Genomic DNA, 20403 nt, shown 5'->3' with positions numbered 1-20403 from the left:
AATTCTTATGTAATGGGATTTTGACTTCATAAAAAATAATATCGAATTGGTAAGTGGATCTGTTGCACCTGCAGGGAAAACAAACTCTACTTTTTTCCAAGTAAGACACAAACAAGCCGAAATATTCTAATATTGTAAAAAAAAAACAGATTATCATTTTTGTTTGTGTCACGGACCTACAAAACAAATGGTGGTATACAGACATCTTAATTTCTGGTATACTACGCACCTCGTCTAACTGTCTAACTGTGACACGTAACTGTTTTGCCTTGGCTTGTCTTGATTAACCATTTCTTATTTTTGCAAAGTAAGGTCATGCTTTTAGTACTGTTTTGATATAATCGTCATGATCGAAATTATCATTGATTTATTATTGAAAACCTTGGTCTTGTTATATCTGTGTGTTGAGTCGGCAGTACAAAACGCTTGAGATCCCTCTACACGTATAATTATGTTCCAGTAAGAAGTCGATTAAAAAATGATACTATAACAATTGAAAAATAAATATGTATTCTTACCGATGAATCTTTTGCATTAATCAGTGCACCTGCCTTGAGTAATACAGAAACAACAGGTTCATGGCCAAAACATGCAGCCAGGTGTAGAGGCGTCATTTTCTGAAATAAATCTTTATTTTATATGTATGAATTTTGATTCTATAAGTCATTGTTCATTTTTATTGGGTATGTTCAGGTTAACAGTCGTACTAAGACGTACTAAACAGCAGTATTGGGCACGCCTATGGTTTCAAATATTTTATAGGCAAATTCAATCTGTACATACCGCCTCTTTCTTATAAAAGAACGTCCTATATATTAACTCTGTCACTAGTTTTGCCTATGTTTACATTCACACTTTACGTAAATTCCTGACCAAACTTGGTACTTTTAATGTATGTGTTAAAGTGAACAATTGTGTTCTGAATGAATATAAACGTTTGTTGTCAACAATTTACAATCATTTTGAAGTGTTTTTGAATAGTTTTGCAATAGATGTATGTTTAAACTATTTTTCATCGTCATGATACTAGTATGAATATTGTGATTATGTTTATAAGTACTTAGATATTTTGATTTGAATCCGTAATTTTAGAATTTTTAACATTACTTCATGTCCTGCATGTATGGAAAGCCAAATTGACAGAAAAGTTGAAACATTTACAGTACACATATTATCAAAATTGGCGTAATATTGAACATGTTATGTAAGTTTTGACTGTAATGATTTTTTTGCATATTTATGTTTGTAATAATGTTTTCTTTTTTTTCTTTTTTTCATTGTAGACTTTTACCCTCTCCAGGGGTTTGGCTCGAGTTTATAAATTTCAAAGTTTTGATTTTTATAATGCTTATAATTTCTAAATTGATTTTTTTATAAATGATCTCTCTCTTTTTCAGGGAATAAGGATTACAAAAAAGCTCATACCTAATGATTTAATTTACCAAATAAACCAAGATGATTATTTTTTTTTCAAGTTTTATATAGTGATGAAAATCTGATTGGACCATGGCAAGTGATAATAACATTTACTAGTGGTTTAGTGTATCTGTTCATTCATTTGACCGCAATATGCAATCACTGTTTTCATAAATCAGTAGCATATCCAGAAACTCCGATAATGTGGGGAAATATGACCTTTGAGGGGGCTCACTATTGGTACATGTAGTATCATTAATTTTCTATAAAATCATTTTTTTTCAAGTATGAGGGGGACCATAGGTCTCTCTTGGATCCACCTCTGTTTTTGCTGAACTCCAATAAAGTTTTAATTATAGAACACATGTATGAAGTTTGGTTTTGAAGAGGACATACATTTAAAAGGTCTACATAGCTCTGCTCACCACAATTTCAGCTTAAAAACTCAATTGATGATTTTTCAAAGTGCAAATAATTTGTTGATACAAAACAGCATGTTTTAATCTTGCAGACAATGGTATTTCTAGGATGGACACATACACCAGTTGCCAAAAAAAAAAAAAAAGAAAAAGAAAAAAAAAAAAAAAAAAACAACTAATATGTAATTCATAGTATATATATATATATTTTCCTGTAGTTTTAAATATAACTACTGTAGGTATGTATATCGTGACTATACCATTAATCATGTATATCTGTTTTTCAGGAAACCAAAGAACGGAAATAGGCGCTGCTTGAGATGCCTGAAGATGAATAAGTGAACTGACAAAACCTATCTTTGAAATTTCGTTTACTTACTTGCTACATCTTCAAAATATAGAGACTTTCTTATCTCATGTTACATCTATTGTATGTGAATGCATGTTTTGCATTAAAATATTCATAATTTAGACTGTTTTGAACAAAATGTAATTAAAAAACATTATGATAACATTATAGTGAATGGTTGTTGAAAACGTTAATATAACATTTCTGCAACCATACATTTTTACGTTTTAAAAAATGTTTGAATTTTTTTAAGGAAACGGCATAATAACATTATAGTGAATGGTTATTGAAAACGTTGTGGTAATTATTTTGCAACCATAGATCTTTATTACGTGTTTTTGCTAGCTGGGTTCTTTAGTTGAATTCAATAAGCATACGCAACTAAATTTTAAATCAATAAAACAATACAATTTAATATATGCCAATACTCTGTACACAGGAATAAGGAACAATACGTTTTCTTATTTCCTTGTAATGATGAAATGACACATTGGGTTTGGATATACAGAATTATGGCTGAAGTGTTGTAAAGCTGTATTGTTTTTAGTTGTATTTCGACAGGAGTGGGATAATTTGAATAAATTGTGATTCAAAAACCTGGCCAGAACGTGAAAACTGCTTCGCAAGCCACAACCGTCAAAGTGGGGCATCAATAATGCACACCCGACAAGGGTCAAAAATTGAACCAGTCAATAAGATTTCACACTTGGGCAGTATATTTTAATTTATCTAAACAACATGATGTAAACAAAGTGAGTAATGCGGAAATGGTTGAAGATTTCCGGAATAGACAAATTACATTCATATGATAAATAAATCTCTGTGAAACATTGGACAACACAATATTTGAAAGAGCCGGGATTGGAAATCTAATTTGCTAAATCATAGCATCCAATTGTATATGTGCTCTCATTATCAAATTTAGTGAAGAATGTGGTATTTTAGAACCCCCTCGATTGGCTTTACCTATGGTACTAGGTAAAGCAATTCGTAAATTACCAATTTGTTAAAAATAAATATCATCACACCCACAATATCTTCTTCATATCTATTATGAAGTTTGATACTTACCACTAATGAAACAGGAGCTATTAAGGCAATAGTAATGAGGAGTTATTTCAAGAATAGTTGTAATCGCACCAATCGTTTGTTTATTCTATGAAGGGTAATAGCAACATTTTCGAACTGATCAGATGCAAGCAATAGTTAACTGCAATATTCAAAAGTAAAGTCTGGTCCGAAGTCAATTGATAACAAACAAAACGAAATGGAGAACCAATATGAGAAATGTTATTCAGAATAAGTCTACGATAAATGTCAAGATAATTTAAAGATAAGGAGTAGCTTTTATGTAAATTAGCACCGGAAGTTATGGTTTAGGTCTTTAACTAGAATATGATTAGCAACTGGTACAGAGACACAATAGTTTAAGTTCTGTAACGGACGTGAAATAAAGACCAAATTTGTTTTAAACGACCTTTTTGTATAGGTAATTCGACCTAAAACCATATTTAATGATTGCGAAGAAAAATAACAAACAATATCACAGGAAACATAACATCATTGTTATTGTCATAACCTTATGATTGATCGAGTGGATGTGACAAATCAGAGATGGGCACTGAATTTGTTTGTTGATAGTATTTCTATGACAAGGATGTACCCATTGTAAGGTTAAGGTCGCACAAAAAAAATCAGGCACTTAAATTCCTTTTATTTACATAAACAGGTATTACAATTCATTGAATTTATTGTTTATTTGGCTACACAACACAAAAACGTTGTCTAAGAGCTTATGCCATTAATGGAAATCAGTCATTTATTCATGCGTTTGAAAATGTGGTCAAGGAAACAAAAATTTGACTGTTGATCAGAAGAGTATTATTAAATACAAACAATACCAATCATATGTATTGCAAATTTCAATATGTCGTACACTTGTTTCAAGGTGTAACCCTTCATCCGCAGCATTTGAATCAAATACACAGGAAAATCTCAATCTAAAAATATTTTATACAGGAACTCAAACCTAAAATCAATTGAAATAGGATCAAAGGGTGAATAACGGCTATGCAGGGAAAATAGTCAAACATAACAAAGAATATTAACTAGCCTTGAAAACACCGGAATTACTTTTAAACTTATTGTACCGGTTGCTCTCGTGATTACTCAAGACATACGGTCATATCACTCAGATACTCCATTAAAACAACTTATTAACTCGAACTGTAATCAACCAGAACACAACGGAAGGTTGAAGTCTAGATATGGAAAATACAGGACATAAAATAATCAAATCAACACGTACGAAGTAACAGCAGAAATATTGTCCGTAGTGAAGGATGCACGGCAAGCTAATCACAGTATCACCTAATACCGTAGTGGCCTCAATCATATGTGGATACTAAAATATTCTGAAAATGTATTTCGAAATCTTAAGTACTACAGCTTTTCGGAAATTAGTTATCTACAAACTTTTGACTTTTCATTTCTTTACACTGCGTTGCTACAGCATTGGTTTAACCCACAATTTCGTTTGAAATTCCTGTACAAAGTCCGGGTCATTGCAGTATCAGCTGTTCCGGTGGTTTAAAACATAGTTTGCCAAATTCATTTATGGACCTTACTTGATTATTAATCGGATTATTGTTTGGTAATGTTGCTGTTACCCTTTTTTTGATAACTTTCTTGTAGACTTCTCTATTGAAACAGTTCATGGTTTAAAAAAAGAAGTGTTTTTCATTGTTATGTATGTATAGACTGCTACACTAAAACTAAACAATATTCAGTAGACTAAAGCTAAATCCAACTTGAACAATAACCAAGCATTGTATTGGTTGCCATATGTCAACAAAAATATGATACATTGTATCCACAGAAAAAAAACAGATATTTACCTATACGAATAATCGTAAATATGTTTCTTTAAAAATTACTTAAGCCGTCACATTCCATTGTTAAGAATTGTTATTATAATAGATGTAAAGAATGAAAATTTGATGAAGTGTTACTAGGCTTGCAAATTTAAAAGAGACTTTTTATTTGATAAGTTCAACCATTACTGTGAAAGTATTGGTATTTGTTGGGTAGAAATTACTTTCGCGGTCTTCGTGGGTTTGGTAAAACACTGAATTTGGAAAAAATAAATTTCCCATTCGTTTGTATGGGTAGATCCCAATGGCTATTTCTAGTATGCACGGCCATTTTTTTATCCGATCAAAAACCCAAGGAAACAATAACTTTAAGTTTTCATTCAATTTTTTTCACATGTTTCTGAGGATGAGATTGTTTCAGTTCTTTGCAAAAGGGCGCTATATCCCATCTTGCTAAACCCGTTTATCAGATATACGAATTGACTAAATCTAACGGTCTTGGAGATATATTCGAAAAAGTGAAGTCTCAGCCCTATGTTATATTTTTAGAAACTTCAGCTAGGTTTTTTAAACGAATCAAAATCGAATCAAACACCTTGTGCAGGATATTTTGAGATATAATTATACTGATACTAACTTCAAAATAAGCAAAACACGTTCATAAGGGTGCCATTTTAGCATTTAGACCATAAAATGTGCTTTTTTCTATTAAAAAAGAAACAATGTATAACATCATAGTAAAGCAAACTTTGGATCAAATCATTTGACATTATTGTACCTGAAATAAGTCTTCATTTTATGCTATTTATTTGATTTTATTCTGGATAACTACATATATCAGTGAATCAACAGTGTTATGCACAGGATAATCATTTGGATGTGATGTAAAAAGAACCTAAAATGTAATTACAATTATTTTGGTGTTCATTTAACAGTCATATGTCAATTTTATCATGAAAACATATTAAAACAATATGATTATCATAGGATAATCATGCGATATCCATATGAAGGCTGAAGCATATTTGTGTACAGTAATCATATCACACTCGTTCGATATGATTATCATTTTATTATCACATGTTGAAAACGATATGATTCATATTTGTTAATGTTTGGCTGGTCGCCAAAGAATATTTATACAGTTGGGATTTTTTTTATCTAAAAGTATTTTAGTGTTTAAGGACTAAACATGTACCGGACAAATATGAATGCGGCAATTTAAAATGCGGCATTGAGAATGAAGCATGAGGAACATGATATCAACAGACATTGTGTATCATATTAATCTTTTTTAATATTGTTCTGAACACCTACATTGGTTAGATTTTTAAAAACATATTCAATTGATGAATTACACGTATATGTATGGTGGAGTACTGGATGAGGTAATCGGACAATAAGGCGAGCTAATTATAATTCTATACTTTATTTCTGACGTATTCGCATCAAACGTATCCTTCAGCTTATTTTCATCTCTATTGTACCCTCAAAGCATGAACGGCAAGAAAGGGAATCTGAAAGTGAATGGTAATAAAACAAAAACACAAAACAAAACAAAACAAAAAGCAAAATCGAACGATAGCGTCTATACAAGTAACACTTGGTACTGATTAACTGCATTGATTATGTTTTTTTAAGTACATGTATGGTGAAGAACTGCATGAGAAGATCGGGCAATAGGGTGAATTATGTTTAATTACTTTATTTCTGACGTGTTCGAATCAAACGTATCCTTCAATTTATTTTCACCTCTATTTCACCCCCAAACCATGAACGGCAATAACGGGAATCAAAATCAGAAAAAAGACCAAACTCGAAAGATAACGTCCAAACACAAAATATGAAATGACCAAACTAAAACGTTCAGAATAAAACAAAATCAAAGGTGAATGGGCAACACGGCCTCCACAAACAAACTGGGAATATGGACTTGGTGGAACATTATGTAAGACGTCCTAAGTCTGTCACAAAAACCAATCGAAATACTTTTTCAAATGCAACATCCGGTTTTGCCGCTAGGGCAATAAACTTTATTTCAACGATTAAGACCAGAGAGGAAAATAGACACACTATAAAGGACATGAAATAACCAAAAATAACACGTATAAAGAAACAAAAATATATGAGCATCAAAGACTCTACTAGAAACATAAGTATGAAGCAGGTGCACCACTTTATGAAAGGAGAGGAGGGAATTAGACCATTATTTGTCCATTCTTATGTGTTTGCGTAAAAACCAACAAAATTCTCAGAAACAAAAGGATGGTCTTACACCAGGCAACCACTCATTGGATCTGCAATTGTAAGCTACTGTTGAAAAATATCTCAATTTTCAGAAAATTTTGAAACGACTACTGAAAGGTGTTTGTTGTATCGCTCTGGTCCTTTGACAATGTTTTATGTGCTTAATGAATCTCACAATATAAGAACTTGATATCGGATATGTAATTTAATAGAATCAGTAAAAAAAGCTTCATTCCTTGAATGGAACCATGGATTTAACTTCGTCTTGCGATAGTTTTGGTTTTGAGTACTTTTTGTATACAACTAATATTTTGACTATGGTCTTCCTACATATTTGTTTTAAACAATCTGAGGAGAGATAACTCTTTGAAACACTTGTACATCAAATCAAAATTCACAATATAGAAAACTGGTATACCTGTTTTGCATGTAACATTATTCAATTTCTAAATTTTTAATATTTTGACTTGATAAAAAATAAAATGTCTCAATATCGTATTAATTTTCCCATAGACCTCTAGCGTGAAGTGCATATTTTTAGGATTTTAATAAAAATATGAAAATTGATTCAATAAACCTTTCACCTAAGTATCATTTCTAAGAACATATGAAAAAAATAATTTCCCGCAAAGAAAATAGGATGAGTCCACGACGATCGGGCAGAAAAGTAGTTTTCAATTGCAAAAATGACCTATTTCTTTACGTTCAGTTTCGTTTTGCACTCATCAAACCAACCTTTTCAACGGAACACTTTAATGTTATTTTCTTAGATTTTCTTTAACAAAAGTTTGTCATCTTTACCATGTCAACCATGACGTTAGTTATGTCCTTCTGTGAGGTGTAATATAAAGCATGCTTATTTTAAAATCATGTTCAAATACATTTTTTTAAAAAATCCCAATTTCTATTACGGAGGGTTATGCACGCTATCAACTAACAATTTATCTTGTTTACATTGTAGCTTTATCTATAATAAAGTCATATTCAGCTTATGCTATTTATAATAACTTGTTTGCAAAAATATTCAATCTTCAGATTAAACGATATAAGTTAAATCAAGAACGAAAGTTGAAATCATTCATTGAACTTTTTCGTCTTTTGGAAATCTATTATTTTCCTCTGGATATTATATACTTATCAGTAAGTGATCTTTGTGGAGAAAATTAGTGACTGAGTTCTAATGTTTGCATAATTGATTACAAACGTGGAAGGTACTCATTGCTCGTGTGGGACAATTTATTTTAAAATTCATTAACATTGATTGGTATATTATTTGTAAGATATTCTTTTGCTGTTTCATGGACCGCTGATGCTGCAATGACAAACTGAGAGAAGACATGAAGGACTTAAAGTTATTTTGGATTCAATCTTTGTCGAAAGAGGTTAGTGGCATTACCATGGGGTATTCCAATCGATACCCAATTCCTTAACTAGCCAATTTACCTGATGCGCTTTACAAAAACTACAAAAGTGTTTGAAAACAGTTTTAATTTTTTTTCACGGTATGGTTTGTCACTTCCATGTCAACTGCTATTATTCCCGAAAAGTCGAGATCTTTTGATTTTGGAGATTTATGCGTATAACTGCTGTATGTCCATTATATACTATTTTTAGTTACATCGGTCAATTTTCCAAAAAGGCTCTAACTCCAACCTAAGTCAATTGATTTTCATAAGCATACTCCCACAGATAGATCTGATCACACTTAATTATTTTACCCTATATCAAAATTGTCTCAACCCAACGGTTCTGGAGTAATATGCAAAAAACCTTTTGCCTCAACAATATGTTCTACATTTAGAAACTACAACCATATGTTTTCGACTGTTCAAAAATGTAACGTACATTGTTGTATATTACATTTTTAAATTCAAAACCTTCAAAAACTAAGGCTTCATGTATTAAATGTCATAATGTAACTCCTACGATAATCTCTGGTAGAACGTATTGGTGCTAGTGTTGGACTCCTCTTACAATAGCTTAATTCTAAATAGCAAAAACAAGACGAAAAACAAAAGAAAAAATATAATAACTTAAACACTAGCAATATGAAATCTTTATAAAATAAACGTCAACGACACCTGCCTTATTGAAAGTTAATATAATCAGGTAAAATCATGGGTACACTTGGTCATTCCATCCAACGAAGAATTACGATGTAAAAGAAATATCCTATACGGGAAATGGATGACAATTGTCCGACATAGATAGATGGATACAAATTCAGATAAAAAACTACCATAAAACATGGGATCGACAAAACTACATATCGGTAAACTTCGGTATATGGTCTTGAATTTGATATAATGTAGCAATAAAACATGCGACAACAAATTAACATCTTTACAAAATTAACCACAATATTTCGAAGGAAATGGTCATATAAAATATCAGATCTCAGACCATTTGACAATATTTGAGATATGCTTTTAAATAAAATTGATTAGAACAAGGGAAGTATGGCTGATGTGGCAGGTATGATGTATTGTAGTAATTGTGAATAAGCATGTTTTGTAAAACTCCTAAAGGACAAAATTCATCAGTTTTGACATTAACAGATTCTAACCACTGCAACAAGAATCACATACTCCATACTCATAACAACAATGTTAAAAACAGAGCGGCTTCTTAACTGTTGGTTTTATATGGTTCCTTGTGTAGGCTCTATACAAAGAAAAAACTCTGCTTTCGTGTGTTTTCTACACTCTAAGGTGGTTAATTGATTGAACTCTATCCTATGATATCATTCGATCGTATTCCGTAGAAACTTTTTTTTAAATTCAAGTACAGACGTAGGAGTGTAGTGAAATAAAGTACATGAGAATTTACATGCCTATTCTTTTTTTTTTTGGCTCTTAATAACGATGATATTGTTTGTCATAGTATGTTTCAAAGAAGTCTCCATGAATTTAATACATGAAAGTTTGGATTGCGCTTTTTTAATCAAAAATGTAAACAAAAAGGAGATAGTTATCGAAAGTATATTTATTGTCGATATACCGTCAGTGACAGTACATAACACTTTCGCTCTGACTACTTTCCTTCTCTTGCAATAACCACGTGTTCATTGTAGCGTCATAATTGGCAGGCATTAGTGGGAAGGAAATGTAATAGACACTTTGTATAAGAAAATAACCTGACTTTTTAAACAAATAGAAGTATGGCAATAAGTAAAATAATAGTACATTGACTGCAAGGACCACCAGTGTTTTGTAGCCACAAGTGGGAAAAAAATGTAAATATAAACGATACAACAAATTGGCACAAATCCTCGCATTTTACTCGATTCTAAGGCTTGTCCGGAAATTGTTTATTTGAACCGCAACAGCGTGAGTAGTAAGCATGCACGTTTCATGTCGCATTTTTCAGGTGGGTTACAGGTGGATTAGCCCCAATGCGCATGACGTCACATCCGGTGGTCACAGATCGGATTTGACCCTTGGGTGTGACTCCGACTCTAACGACTCTTGGCTCCGACTCTTGACTCCTACCCCGACTCTTACGACTCTTACCACTCTTGACTCTAACTTGACTCCGACTCTTGACTGTAACGACTCTTGACCTTGGGTTTTGATCGTACCCCCGACTCTAATGACTCTTGACTCTTACTCCCGACTCTAGCGATCCTTGACTCTTACGCCCGACTCTTACGACTCCCGACTCTAATGAATCTTGTTTCTAATCTACTGATTCATATCACCTACAATTTTCCGCTTCACTCGTCCTAACCTTAACTATTTCTATCTGTAACTCTAAACCTTTAACCTGACATAAGGTTTAACACTAGATGGTTCTTGCTTTAACAATAACATTAATAATAAAAAAGATCTAACATTAAGCCTTAACCAATACAAAACTTGTTATAGATAAAAGTAACTCTGCCCAATTCTGAAGACTCAACCCTAACTCTATACTTAACCATAAACTTAACCATAATATTAATCCTAACCCTTATCTAACCCAAACCCTAACTCTTTCTTGTGTGATTTTTTTTCTTTATTGTTTTTTGTTACATCAGGACTTTGCCTTATTTATTTTACTTCTCATAAACAATTGGTAAATATAAAGTATTTATTACGCATCGATAAAACCCAACTCTTTCTTGTGTGACTTTATTTCTTCGATATTTTATCGATGCGTAATAAATACTTTATATTTATCAAATCTAAATCGAAGAAATAAAGTCACACAAAAAAGAGTGAGGGTTAGAGTCGGGGTTAGAGTTAGGGTTAGAGTGAGAAAAAATAGAAAAAAAAAGAATCAGATCAATACGGATCAGACTTATAGAACACTAGAGACTTGGGGTTATAGTTAGCGTTAACACAATAGAACAAAAAAGAAACAAAGATTAGGGTAAGGGCTCGGGATAGAGTTAAGGTTAGAGTCGGCGTTAGAGTTACGGTAAGAGACATGGTTAGGCTATGGTGAGAATAATAGAAAATGAAATAGAACAATATGGAAACGACTAACAGAACACTAGAGATAAGGGTTAGAGTTAGGGTCAAGGGTTAGTGATGCCACAATAGAAAAACGACCTTTAATTAAATTTATATCTAGAGTTACTTATTGGGTAAAGGTAAGATACATGTACTTGTTTCAATTCTGGGTTATGGTTAGGCTTAGTATTTGGAATATAGTTAAGAGTTTGTTTTAAGGTGAAAGTTACTGACATTATAAAGTTAGAGCTAGGGTAAGGGTCTGAATTTCAGATAAGGTCTAGTACCAAGATATTTGCTAGAGGCAAACTTTAGGTCAAGGATCAGGTCTATGGTAAGGGTTAGGTTTATGGTTATGTTTAGATTCAGGCCTATGGTTATGTCTAAGGTTAGGGTCTGATGTTGCTGTTTGTTTAGAGTTATGGTTAAGTCTAGAGTTAGGTCTATGTCAGGTCTTACACTTTATGTAAGTCAAACATAGAGTTTGTTAAGGGGATTGGGGTCAGTTCTCGATCGTTACTTATTCGGGTTCGGGGTTATTAATTGAGTCAGTGTTATATTTAGATAGTTAGCGTGCAAGTCAAAGAACTAGGGTTAAAGTTTCTGATCAAGTCCAGTGTCAAGAAAAGTGTTAGAGTTAAACGTTAGATGTATGTTCGGGTTAGGATTAGTGGTATGGTTAAGTAAAGGTTTAGGCTTAGGTTTATATTTAAGGTTCGGGTCAGATGTTGATGCTTGTCCAGACTTATGGTTAAGTTCAGGTTAGGGTTAGGGGTTAGGGTTAGTGGTAAGGCTTAGGATTAAAATTATGGTTAAGTGTATGGTTAAATATAGTGTTAGGGTTGAATCTTCAGAATTGCGCAGGGTTACTTGTGATATCGTAGGTTTTGTATTGGTTAAGGCTTTGTGTTATACCTTTGTGTTATGAATGTTATTAATAAAGAAATAAGCATCTAGTGTTAAACCTTATGTCAGGTTAAAGGTTTGGAGTTAAAGATAGACAGAGTTAAGGTTAGGATGAGTAAAAGGGAAATTGTAGGTGATTAGAATCAGTAGGGTAGAGGCAAGAGTCGTTAGGGTCAGGAGTCGTAAGAGTCGGGCGTAAGAGTCAAGAATCTTTAGAGTCGGGAGTAAGAGTCAAGAGTCGTCAGAGGTAGGGGTACGAGTCAAAAGCCGCAATGAAGAGTTGGAGTCAAGGGTGGGAAGAGTCGGGGTAGGAGTCAAGAGTCGGAGCCAAGAGTAAATATTAAGGGCTAAAAGAAAGTAAGTGCGGAGTAAGAGTTAAGAGTCGTTAGAGTCGAGGGTACGAGTCAAAAGCCAGAGTCAAGAGTCGTTAAAGTCGGGGTAGAAGTCAAGAGCCGTAATAAAGAGTCGTTAGAGTCAAGAGTCGGAGGCAAGAATCGTTAGAATCGGACGTAAGTGTCAAGGGTCGGAGTATATAGTCAATATTTAGGGTCAAAAGAAAGAAAGGGGAGATTAAAGATCCAAACATAGTCTCAAAAAAGGGGGGGCGTAAATTATGGAAGGAATATAAGCGAGAAGACTTGTAAAAACTAGTCTTAAAAGTAAAAATAGAAGTGTCATCATTTTGTTCTCAGTTGTCGAAGAAGAAGGTCGTCGTTTACAAGATGTCCACCATCTGTCCAGCATGCAAAATGATCTTTACAAGAAGGTATAATATGAAACGTCATTTTATGAAAACTCATGGATACCAAGCTTCATTAGAATGATTTGAAATTCATATATCAAATTTTTTCTGTATTAATTTAAATAGAATTCCCAGTAAACTGAACACTTATCCGATCCACAATCAAGTCATGTCTAAATCGAAACTGGAAAAATAGATATTAATCGGAGCAGTTCATACCGCAATGGTCTTGACTTGATACAAGCATTTCAAACGAAATGGAGGGTTGAATCTAGGTTATACAGCGCGCAACCCCCTCTTCTAGTGCAGCGTGAATACACCAGTGGTGATTAAATTGCATTTGCATGCAATCGTGTCATAACAGGAAAATCAGCGATTACATCAGCACTAAGAACAATTTACAAAAATAATCATTACTCATCAGTGTAGAAGAAACTGAAATTTTTTTTCAACCAAGGACTGATATCTAAAAAACGAAACTTGGTAAGAAACCTTTTGATGCAGGAGTCTGTTACGCAAATATGTATGGCGTTCATGGAAATCAGAGTAGTTAGTACTTGCTCCAGCAATTTGTGAAATATAAACACCATACACAAGAGGGGGTATATTGCTTCACACCTAGTCTTATTGTCTAACAGTGACATGTACTTATTTACTTTGGGGACAAAAGAGAAATCAAGGGAATCAAAATCAAAAGATTGTAATCCAGGGTCAAAATCAGACAAAAAACATTGAATAACCAAAATAACACATACAAAGTAACACAAAGTAAATGAACAAATCGGACTCTACAAAAAACTGGGAGCATGGACCAGGGGTACCAGTGGGGTAAACCCAACGAGTTGCTCATAACAACTCAAGTCCGGGGTAGAAAATATATATAGAGAAAAGGAAAACTATGTGTGATTCTCATCCATGGATTTAGTTTTCGAGGTAAGACATGCTTTTAGTCACATTGTTATATGTTGTGAATACAGCTCCATTTTGAATGCAAAACACAATAATTTGATATTTCCTTTATATTTCTGGTCAACTGTTTAGTATAAAAACCTTATAATTTGTGCTTTATGATAAGGAGAAACCATCATAATGTAGCAAAATATGTATGAATATGATGATATTGATGTGAAACCGTTAAACAATATTTCTTTTATCGGAGCATTTTGAAACAACTTCTAAAATACGTTACATCGTTTACGTCTTTTGATTGAATTATTTGTGGTTTATATTATAAACATTCTACCATATAAGAGCAGACATATTGAATGCATATACATTGTACTTTGTATATGTTACAGCCCCTGTTACTATACTAAGTGAGTCGGAAGTCATTTAGTGATTAGTGATGAGCGATATTTTTTGTAATGTGAGTGATTGAGCCATACGCAATGAGCGATAGATTATAAATGATGAGCAAGTGAGTGATACATGAATTGAGTGGTTGAGTACATATGCATGGTGAAATTCAGCGAGTGATATAAATTAAATTGAATTTATTTTGGAATATTTGTTGAGACGACTAAATTAACTATTTATTTTCAAAACTGTTTCATTACAGTAGTTAATGCTTCGGTGTTTAGCAATTAAAAGTGTCAATTGTTAATGCTTGAGTAAATTGTAAAAATATGATACGTTTTGACTGTAAAAATATGCGTCACGGCCAACCCCATAATATCAATATTGATAATTCAAACATCTCAAAGATAATAATTTTTTGTCACTTTGGAAATAAAATGTGTTCGCAATCATACATTTTATAAAAAAAAATAAACATGTCATTTTTTAGAATTACGACTAAAATATTTGTGTCGCAGCCACCTATATGATTTTTTTGGCAACTAAAAAAAAACTTGCAATACTTTCATAGAAATTAAAAGTGCTTGCATTCAAATATTTTGTAAAATTATGTCATTTTCAAGATTTTAGACTGACGTATATTTGCTACAGCCACTAATATGACGCTTATAAAAAGAATCGTGACATTTTTTTTTTGGATTAGAGACCGATGGTAACCGAAATCTATTGACCACACTTTACGACAAATTTTCATTCACTATTGTCAATTGTCATTTCATATATCGCAATATTCCTTCAACACCTGCTTATGGATTATTCATATGCCAGAGCCTGTCGTAATTTCGCACACTTTTTGTATCGTGCTAAAGTTCTTACAATTAGGTTTCTGTGACAGGGATATGTTGCTGAAGTCATCACTACAGAAGTTTTATGGTCGTCATTGTGAACATGTGGATCGTTACGGTGTATCCAAATGCACCATGAACACTGATTTGTTCAACGTGTCAGAGTTTTGTTTTCCTTTTTTGTCTAGGTAGGACTTGATTTTTATAAGCAACTCGGTGGGTGTATCTAGAAAAGCACAGGACGCTCGTTCTATCGGTGCACCCGGTTCATGCTCTCAGAGCTGCTCATCTACTTTTGTTATTTTGCATCTATTATTTCAATTACTTAATGTTCTTTGTCTGTTTTAAATGTCTGGTCTATGTCCCTGGATAACATTTTTTTGGTTTCCGCTTGGTTCCCGTGATTAGTCTTGCAATAATTGTCATTCAATAATGACAATTAAAAGTTTTGGCAATCACACATATTAAGACGAAAAATATGATTTGAAAGAAAATGAACTAAGATATTTACTTTGTAGCCACATACACACTATTACTATTGAAACTTTTAACAGTTTATACCATAACATGTGCTTTTATTCTACAAAATAAACAGTGTGTAACCTGATAGTAAAGCAAACTTTGGATACAATCATTTGACATAATTGTACCTGAAATAAGTCTTCATTATCCTTGGATTACTACATATATCAATGAATCAACAGTGTTTATGTACAAGATAATCATCTGGATGTAACGTAAAAAGAACTTAAAATGTAATTACAATTATCCTGGTGATCATTTAATAGTCATATGTCAATTTTAGCTTGGAAACATGTAAAAAAATATGATTATCCCATGATTATCATGCAATATCCATATGAAGGCTGAAACGTTTGTTTGTAGAGTAAGCATATCACACTCGTTCGATATGATTATCATTTCATTATCACTATTGACAACGATATTATTCTTATTTGTTAATGTTTGGCTGGTCGCCGCTGAATATTTACATAGTAGGGATTTTTTATCTAAAAGTATATTAGTGTATAAGAACTAAAAATGTACCGGACAAATACGAATGTGGAAATATAAACTGCGGCATTGAGTATGAAGCACGAGGAACAAGATAGCAACATGCATTGTGTATTAAAACATTTTAAAAAAATATGATATTGATTAACTGCATTGATCAGGTTTTTTTTAAACATACTAAATATATCAATTACACGTACATGTATGGCAACGAACTACATGAATAGATCGGGCAATAGGATAAATTATGTTTTATTACTTTATTTCTGACGTATTTGCATCAAGCGTATCCTTCAATTTATTTTCATCTCTATTTTACCCCAAAGCATGAATGGCAAAAAAAGGGAACCGGAAATTGAACGGTAATCAAAAAGATTAAAATCGAAAGATAACGACAAGTAACACAACATATGAAATGCCCAAAGTAAAACGTTCAGAATAAAGCAAACTCTAAGGTGAATGAGCAACACGGCCTCCACACACAAACTGTGATTATGAACTTGGTGAAACATTATGTAAGACGTCCTATGTCTGTCCAATATTTTGAGGGAAAAAAAACTACTTAAAGATGTTTGTTATATCGCTTTTGTCTTTTGTCATGGTTGCATGTGCTTAATGAATCTCACCATGTAAGAACAGACTTGATCTCGGATATGTCATTTAATAAAATGAGTAAAAAAAGGTAGGAGATACAAGATTTTGCATTTTGTGTCCACATTCTGAGAATATAAATCTGAAATGTTTATAGGTGAATAAAACACGATTTAAGCAATTTGACGATTTTTATCTTGTATTCTTATTCAGGCAGATGTTCCAACGAATTTATGTTAACACTACTGATGAGAGCTTTTTCCTTCAAACACGTGTACAGCATATCGATATTAACAAGATATGAAACTGGTATTGTTTGTATTTAAGAACCACTGGGTCGATTGGTTGACCTGTGGTCCCCGATGGTATTCGCCAAGCAAGTAGTCAGACTTGTCTGACCCCGAATTATTTCATATTTTTTCTACCCTATTTTTACTTTTGCAGTATTCCAACTTTACAAATACGTAAAACTCTGAAGCTTCATTCCTTGCATTGGATATGATAGAACCTCTCAGTTATGGATTTAACTTCCTCTTTCGATAGTTTTGGTTTTAGTACTTTTTGTATACATCTAATATTTAGATTATGATCTTAATACATATTTTTTAATACTGCCTACTGACAGGTTACTCCTTGATACATGTGTACATCATTTGGTAAAGATTAATCATAAATGAAAAATAAAAGAGCTACCATCAAAATGCAGGTTCAAAAGTTGGCTAATTCTTCTGAGAAGTGTTGCCTACATTGGGTTACTACTTTTTAGCTTGTTAATACCACTTCGATAGTGAAGTGCATATTTTTAGAATTGTAAAAAAAATATGTAAATTTATTAAATAAAGCTTTCACTTATGTAGCATTTCTAAGAACACGTGAAAAAATAATTACACGCAATGAAAGTAGGGTGAGTCCACGATCGGACTAGGGATGTATTTAGAAATCTAAATTAACGATGTACTAAGCACCTCGTCTAATTGTTTACTATCATTGTTTACTTTCTACAATTGGCAGTCATTACAACCTTTGTTTTCAAATTTTATTTTGAGGTTCTAAATGAAGAAAGTTATTCATTTTTTCCTAATCAGGAGCCTATAAAGACCCTTAATCATATAATAAATGAAGAGATGTCCTGATATTACATGTGAAAAAAAATCTTTTTTTTTTCAACCGCAAAAATTACATTGATTAAAGATCACATCCATTTAGAATAATTATGTAATGATCCCATACCATTTTAGAGGCTCCTGAAATTATTAAATGTGGGTCCTATAGGACAGGTACAGTGACTGGATGGAGGTGTGGGTCCTATAGGACAGGTACAGGACTGGATAAAGGTGTGGGTCCTATAGGACAGGTACAGTGACTGGATGGAGGTGTGGGTCCTATAGGGCAGGTACAGTGATCAAAGTGACTATCATAACTTTCTATAATTATGCTAACACTTAATATTTTATGTAGACATAATTATTTTGAAAATAAAATATTAAAAATGTAATAAATATTTTCCAGGGAATTTTGTTTACAGCACATGTTCAAAATGTGTTCAGTCAAAAAAGCAGATCATACCTTTCCTTTTGCACTCTTAATCTGAACAAAAGTTGAAAAATCCGAAAATTTTAAGAAGCATGATCCTTCCTGTAAATCATGCAAGTGTTAACAATGAACATTAAAACAAACCTTGAAGTATGTTCATTGCCATATCATACAATAGAAAATCTTTTAACTATTGCATGAATATACATCTACATGTATAAATATTTGGGCCTAGCACCTCCATCTGTTTAAAACAAATATTTATGAAGTGATGTTCTGACATGTTTAATGCTAAATGAAGCTAATTATCGACCCCCTTTTAAGTAACTTTCAAATGTATGTATTCCTTGAATGATGATACTTCATTTGGTACTATGATGAAGTGTATTTAAATGTGTGTGTGTGTGGGGGGGGGGTATATCAAAATCACTATTAATTGCATTTTGATTTAGTATTTAACTATTTTATTTTTGTGAAGAGCAAAAGACCAACAATGTTGTCTCTTCTTAGTTGACAAATTGTTCATCAACTTCAGATATCTATGATGATACCTCTTGTTTCTTATCAAACAAATACTTAAGAGAGTTAAAATTGTACATGTGTAATCATGCAACGTCTTAAGCATACACATATATATCAAATGATAAGCCGCTACATACTTTAGTTATCTTTAAAATATTCTGTATTCATTTATGCAGATTTCGGAGAATGTCAAGTCATAACAAATTTTGAAGGAAAGGAAATTGCCAGGAACTTGTTGGATATGGAATATTTTCTAAGATACCATACATAGGGGTAACCATTTTTGTGTTTCCCAGGGTCACATGAGAAATCTTTAACCCGGTTTATTGACTTTTCTGCAAATTATATTATAAATTTCCACAATATTCAATGCAAAATGTCTTTATTTGTCAAACTATAAGACACCCTGAGCGTTTGCTGCTATCGCAGTTAAGTCGGTTATTCACATGTATCCGTCACATGTCACTGTGTCTGAGGTCGCCAGTGCGCTTGTACCTGTAAACTGCTGCGGGAAGTTATCTATCGATAGAGTTTTGTTTTAAGATTCGTTGAAATACAAGAAAAAGCAAACATATCTAATCACAAGCAAATTACAAGCTATTTTTAACTTCCATGTAGATTTTGTACGCTTTCTGTAGCAACTATACATACTCATTGACCTACTATTAAAAGTTGGATGTACAATTTTGTCATCTTTCCACTGCACTTTTGACATTTATGTGGTCCGACCAAGGCTTGATCAACCGATCACGTGACTCATTTTGAATGGACATTTTGACATTTTGTTGATTCTGTTTTTTTATTTGGGAAGTTTTATTTTATAAATTTGTATTTTTAAAATATGAGCATCGACGAAATATCACGTATTATGATGAGTTTAAAAGTAGCTCGTTTTCGTAGATGAAGATATGACATTTTATGACATTTCTCCTAAATGTGCAATCAAATTCCAGTACAAGAAAGTTTATATGTAAACGTCCTGAAATTATCAGGCCATTTTCTCGGTTTTTGATTTCAACGTATTTCGAGGCTTATCGAACTAAATTAATTTAATTTTAATATTCTGAACTGGGGTAAATTAGACCTTTAATCAGATGAAGAATGTAAAGATGTTCAAAATGACGACAAAAAAGGAATCGTAGAAAAAAAATATGTTTTGTAACATAATACAATTCACCGATCAAATGTTAAATAATAAAATTAAGTAATAACCT

General features: G+C 32.6%; 1 protein-coding gene and 1 long non-coding RNA gene across 11 annotated transcripts in view; one reads left to right on the top strand and one right to left on the bottom strand.

The window, feature by feature from the left end:
- Positions 1–20403, bottom strand: part of LOC148596471 (uncharacterized) — a 281131-nt gene that overhangs the window by 180909 nt on the left and 79819 nt on the right. For 9 of the 10 annotated variants that reach the window (XM_088564182.1, XM_088564181.1, XM_088564179.1 and 6 more), the window contains one exon: positions 519–617. The exons of the other annotated variant lie outside the window; for it this stretch is intronic. In XM_088564182.1, coding sequence (XP_088420308.1) covers positions 519–617 — 99 coding nt within the window. The remainder of the gene's footprint in view (positions 1–518; positions 618–20403) is intronic. 10 annotated transcript variants of the gene reach the window in all.
- Positions 8545–20403, top strand: part of LOC148596472 (uncharacterized) — a 35218-nt gene continuing 23359 nt past the window's right edge. The window contains exon 1 of the long non-coding RNA XR_015919201.1: positions 8545–8686. This is a non-coding gene — a long non-coding RNA (uncharacterized LOC148596472). The remainder of the gene's footprint in view (positions 8687–20403) is intronic.

Source organism: Perna viridis, chromosome 15, assembly GCF_037379345.1.
Source record: "Perna viridis isolate PV_CMFRI_1.1 ecotype Kerala chromosome 15, ASM3737934v1, whole genome shotgun sequence".
Classification (NCBI taxonomy): Eukaryota; Metazoa; Mollusca; class Bivalvia; order Mytilida; family Mytilidae; genus Perna; species Perna viridis.
Note: the sequence above shows the minus strand (reverse complement) of the source record. Positions and strands in the feature narration are given on the sequence as shown.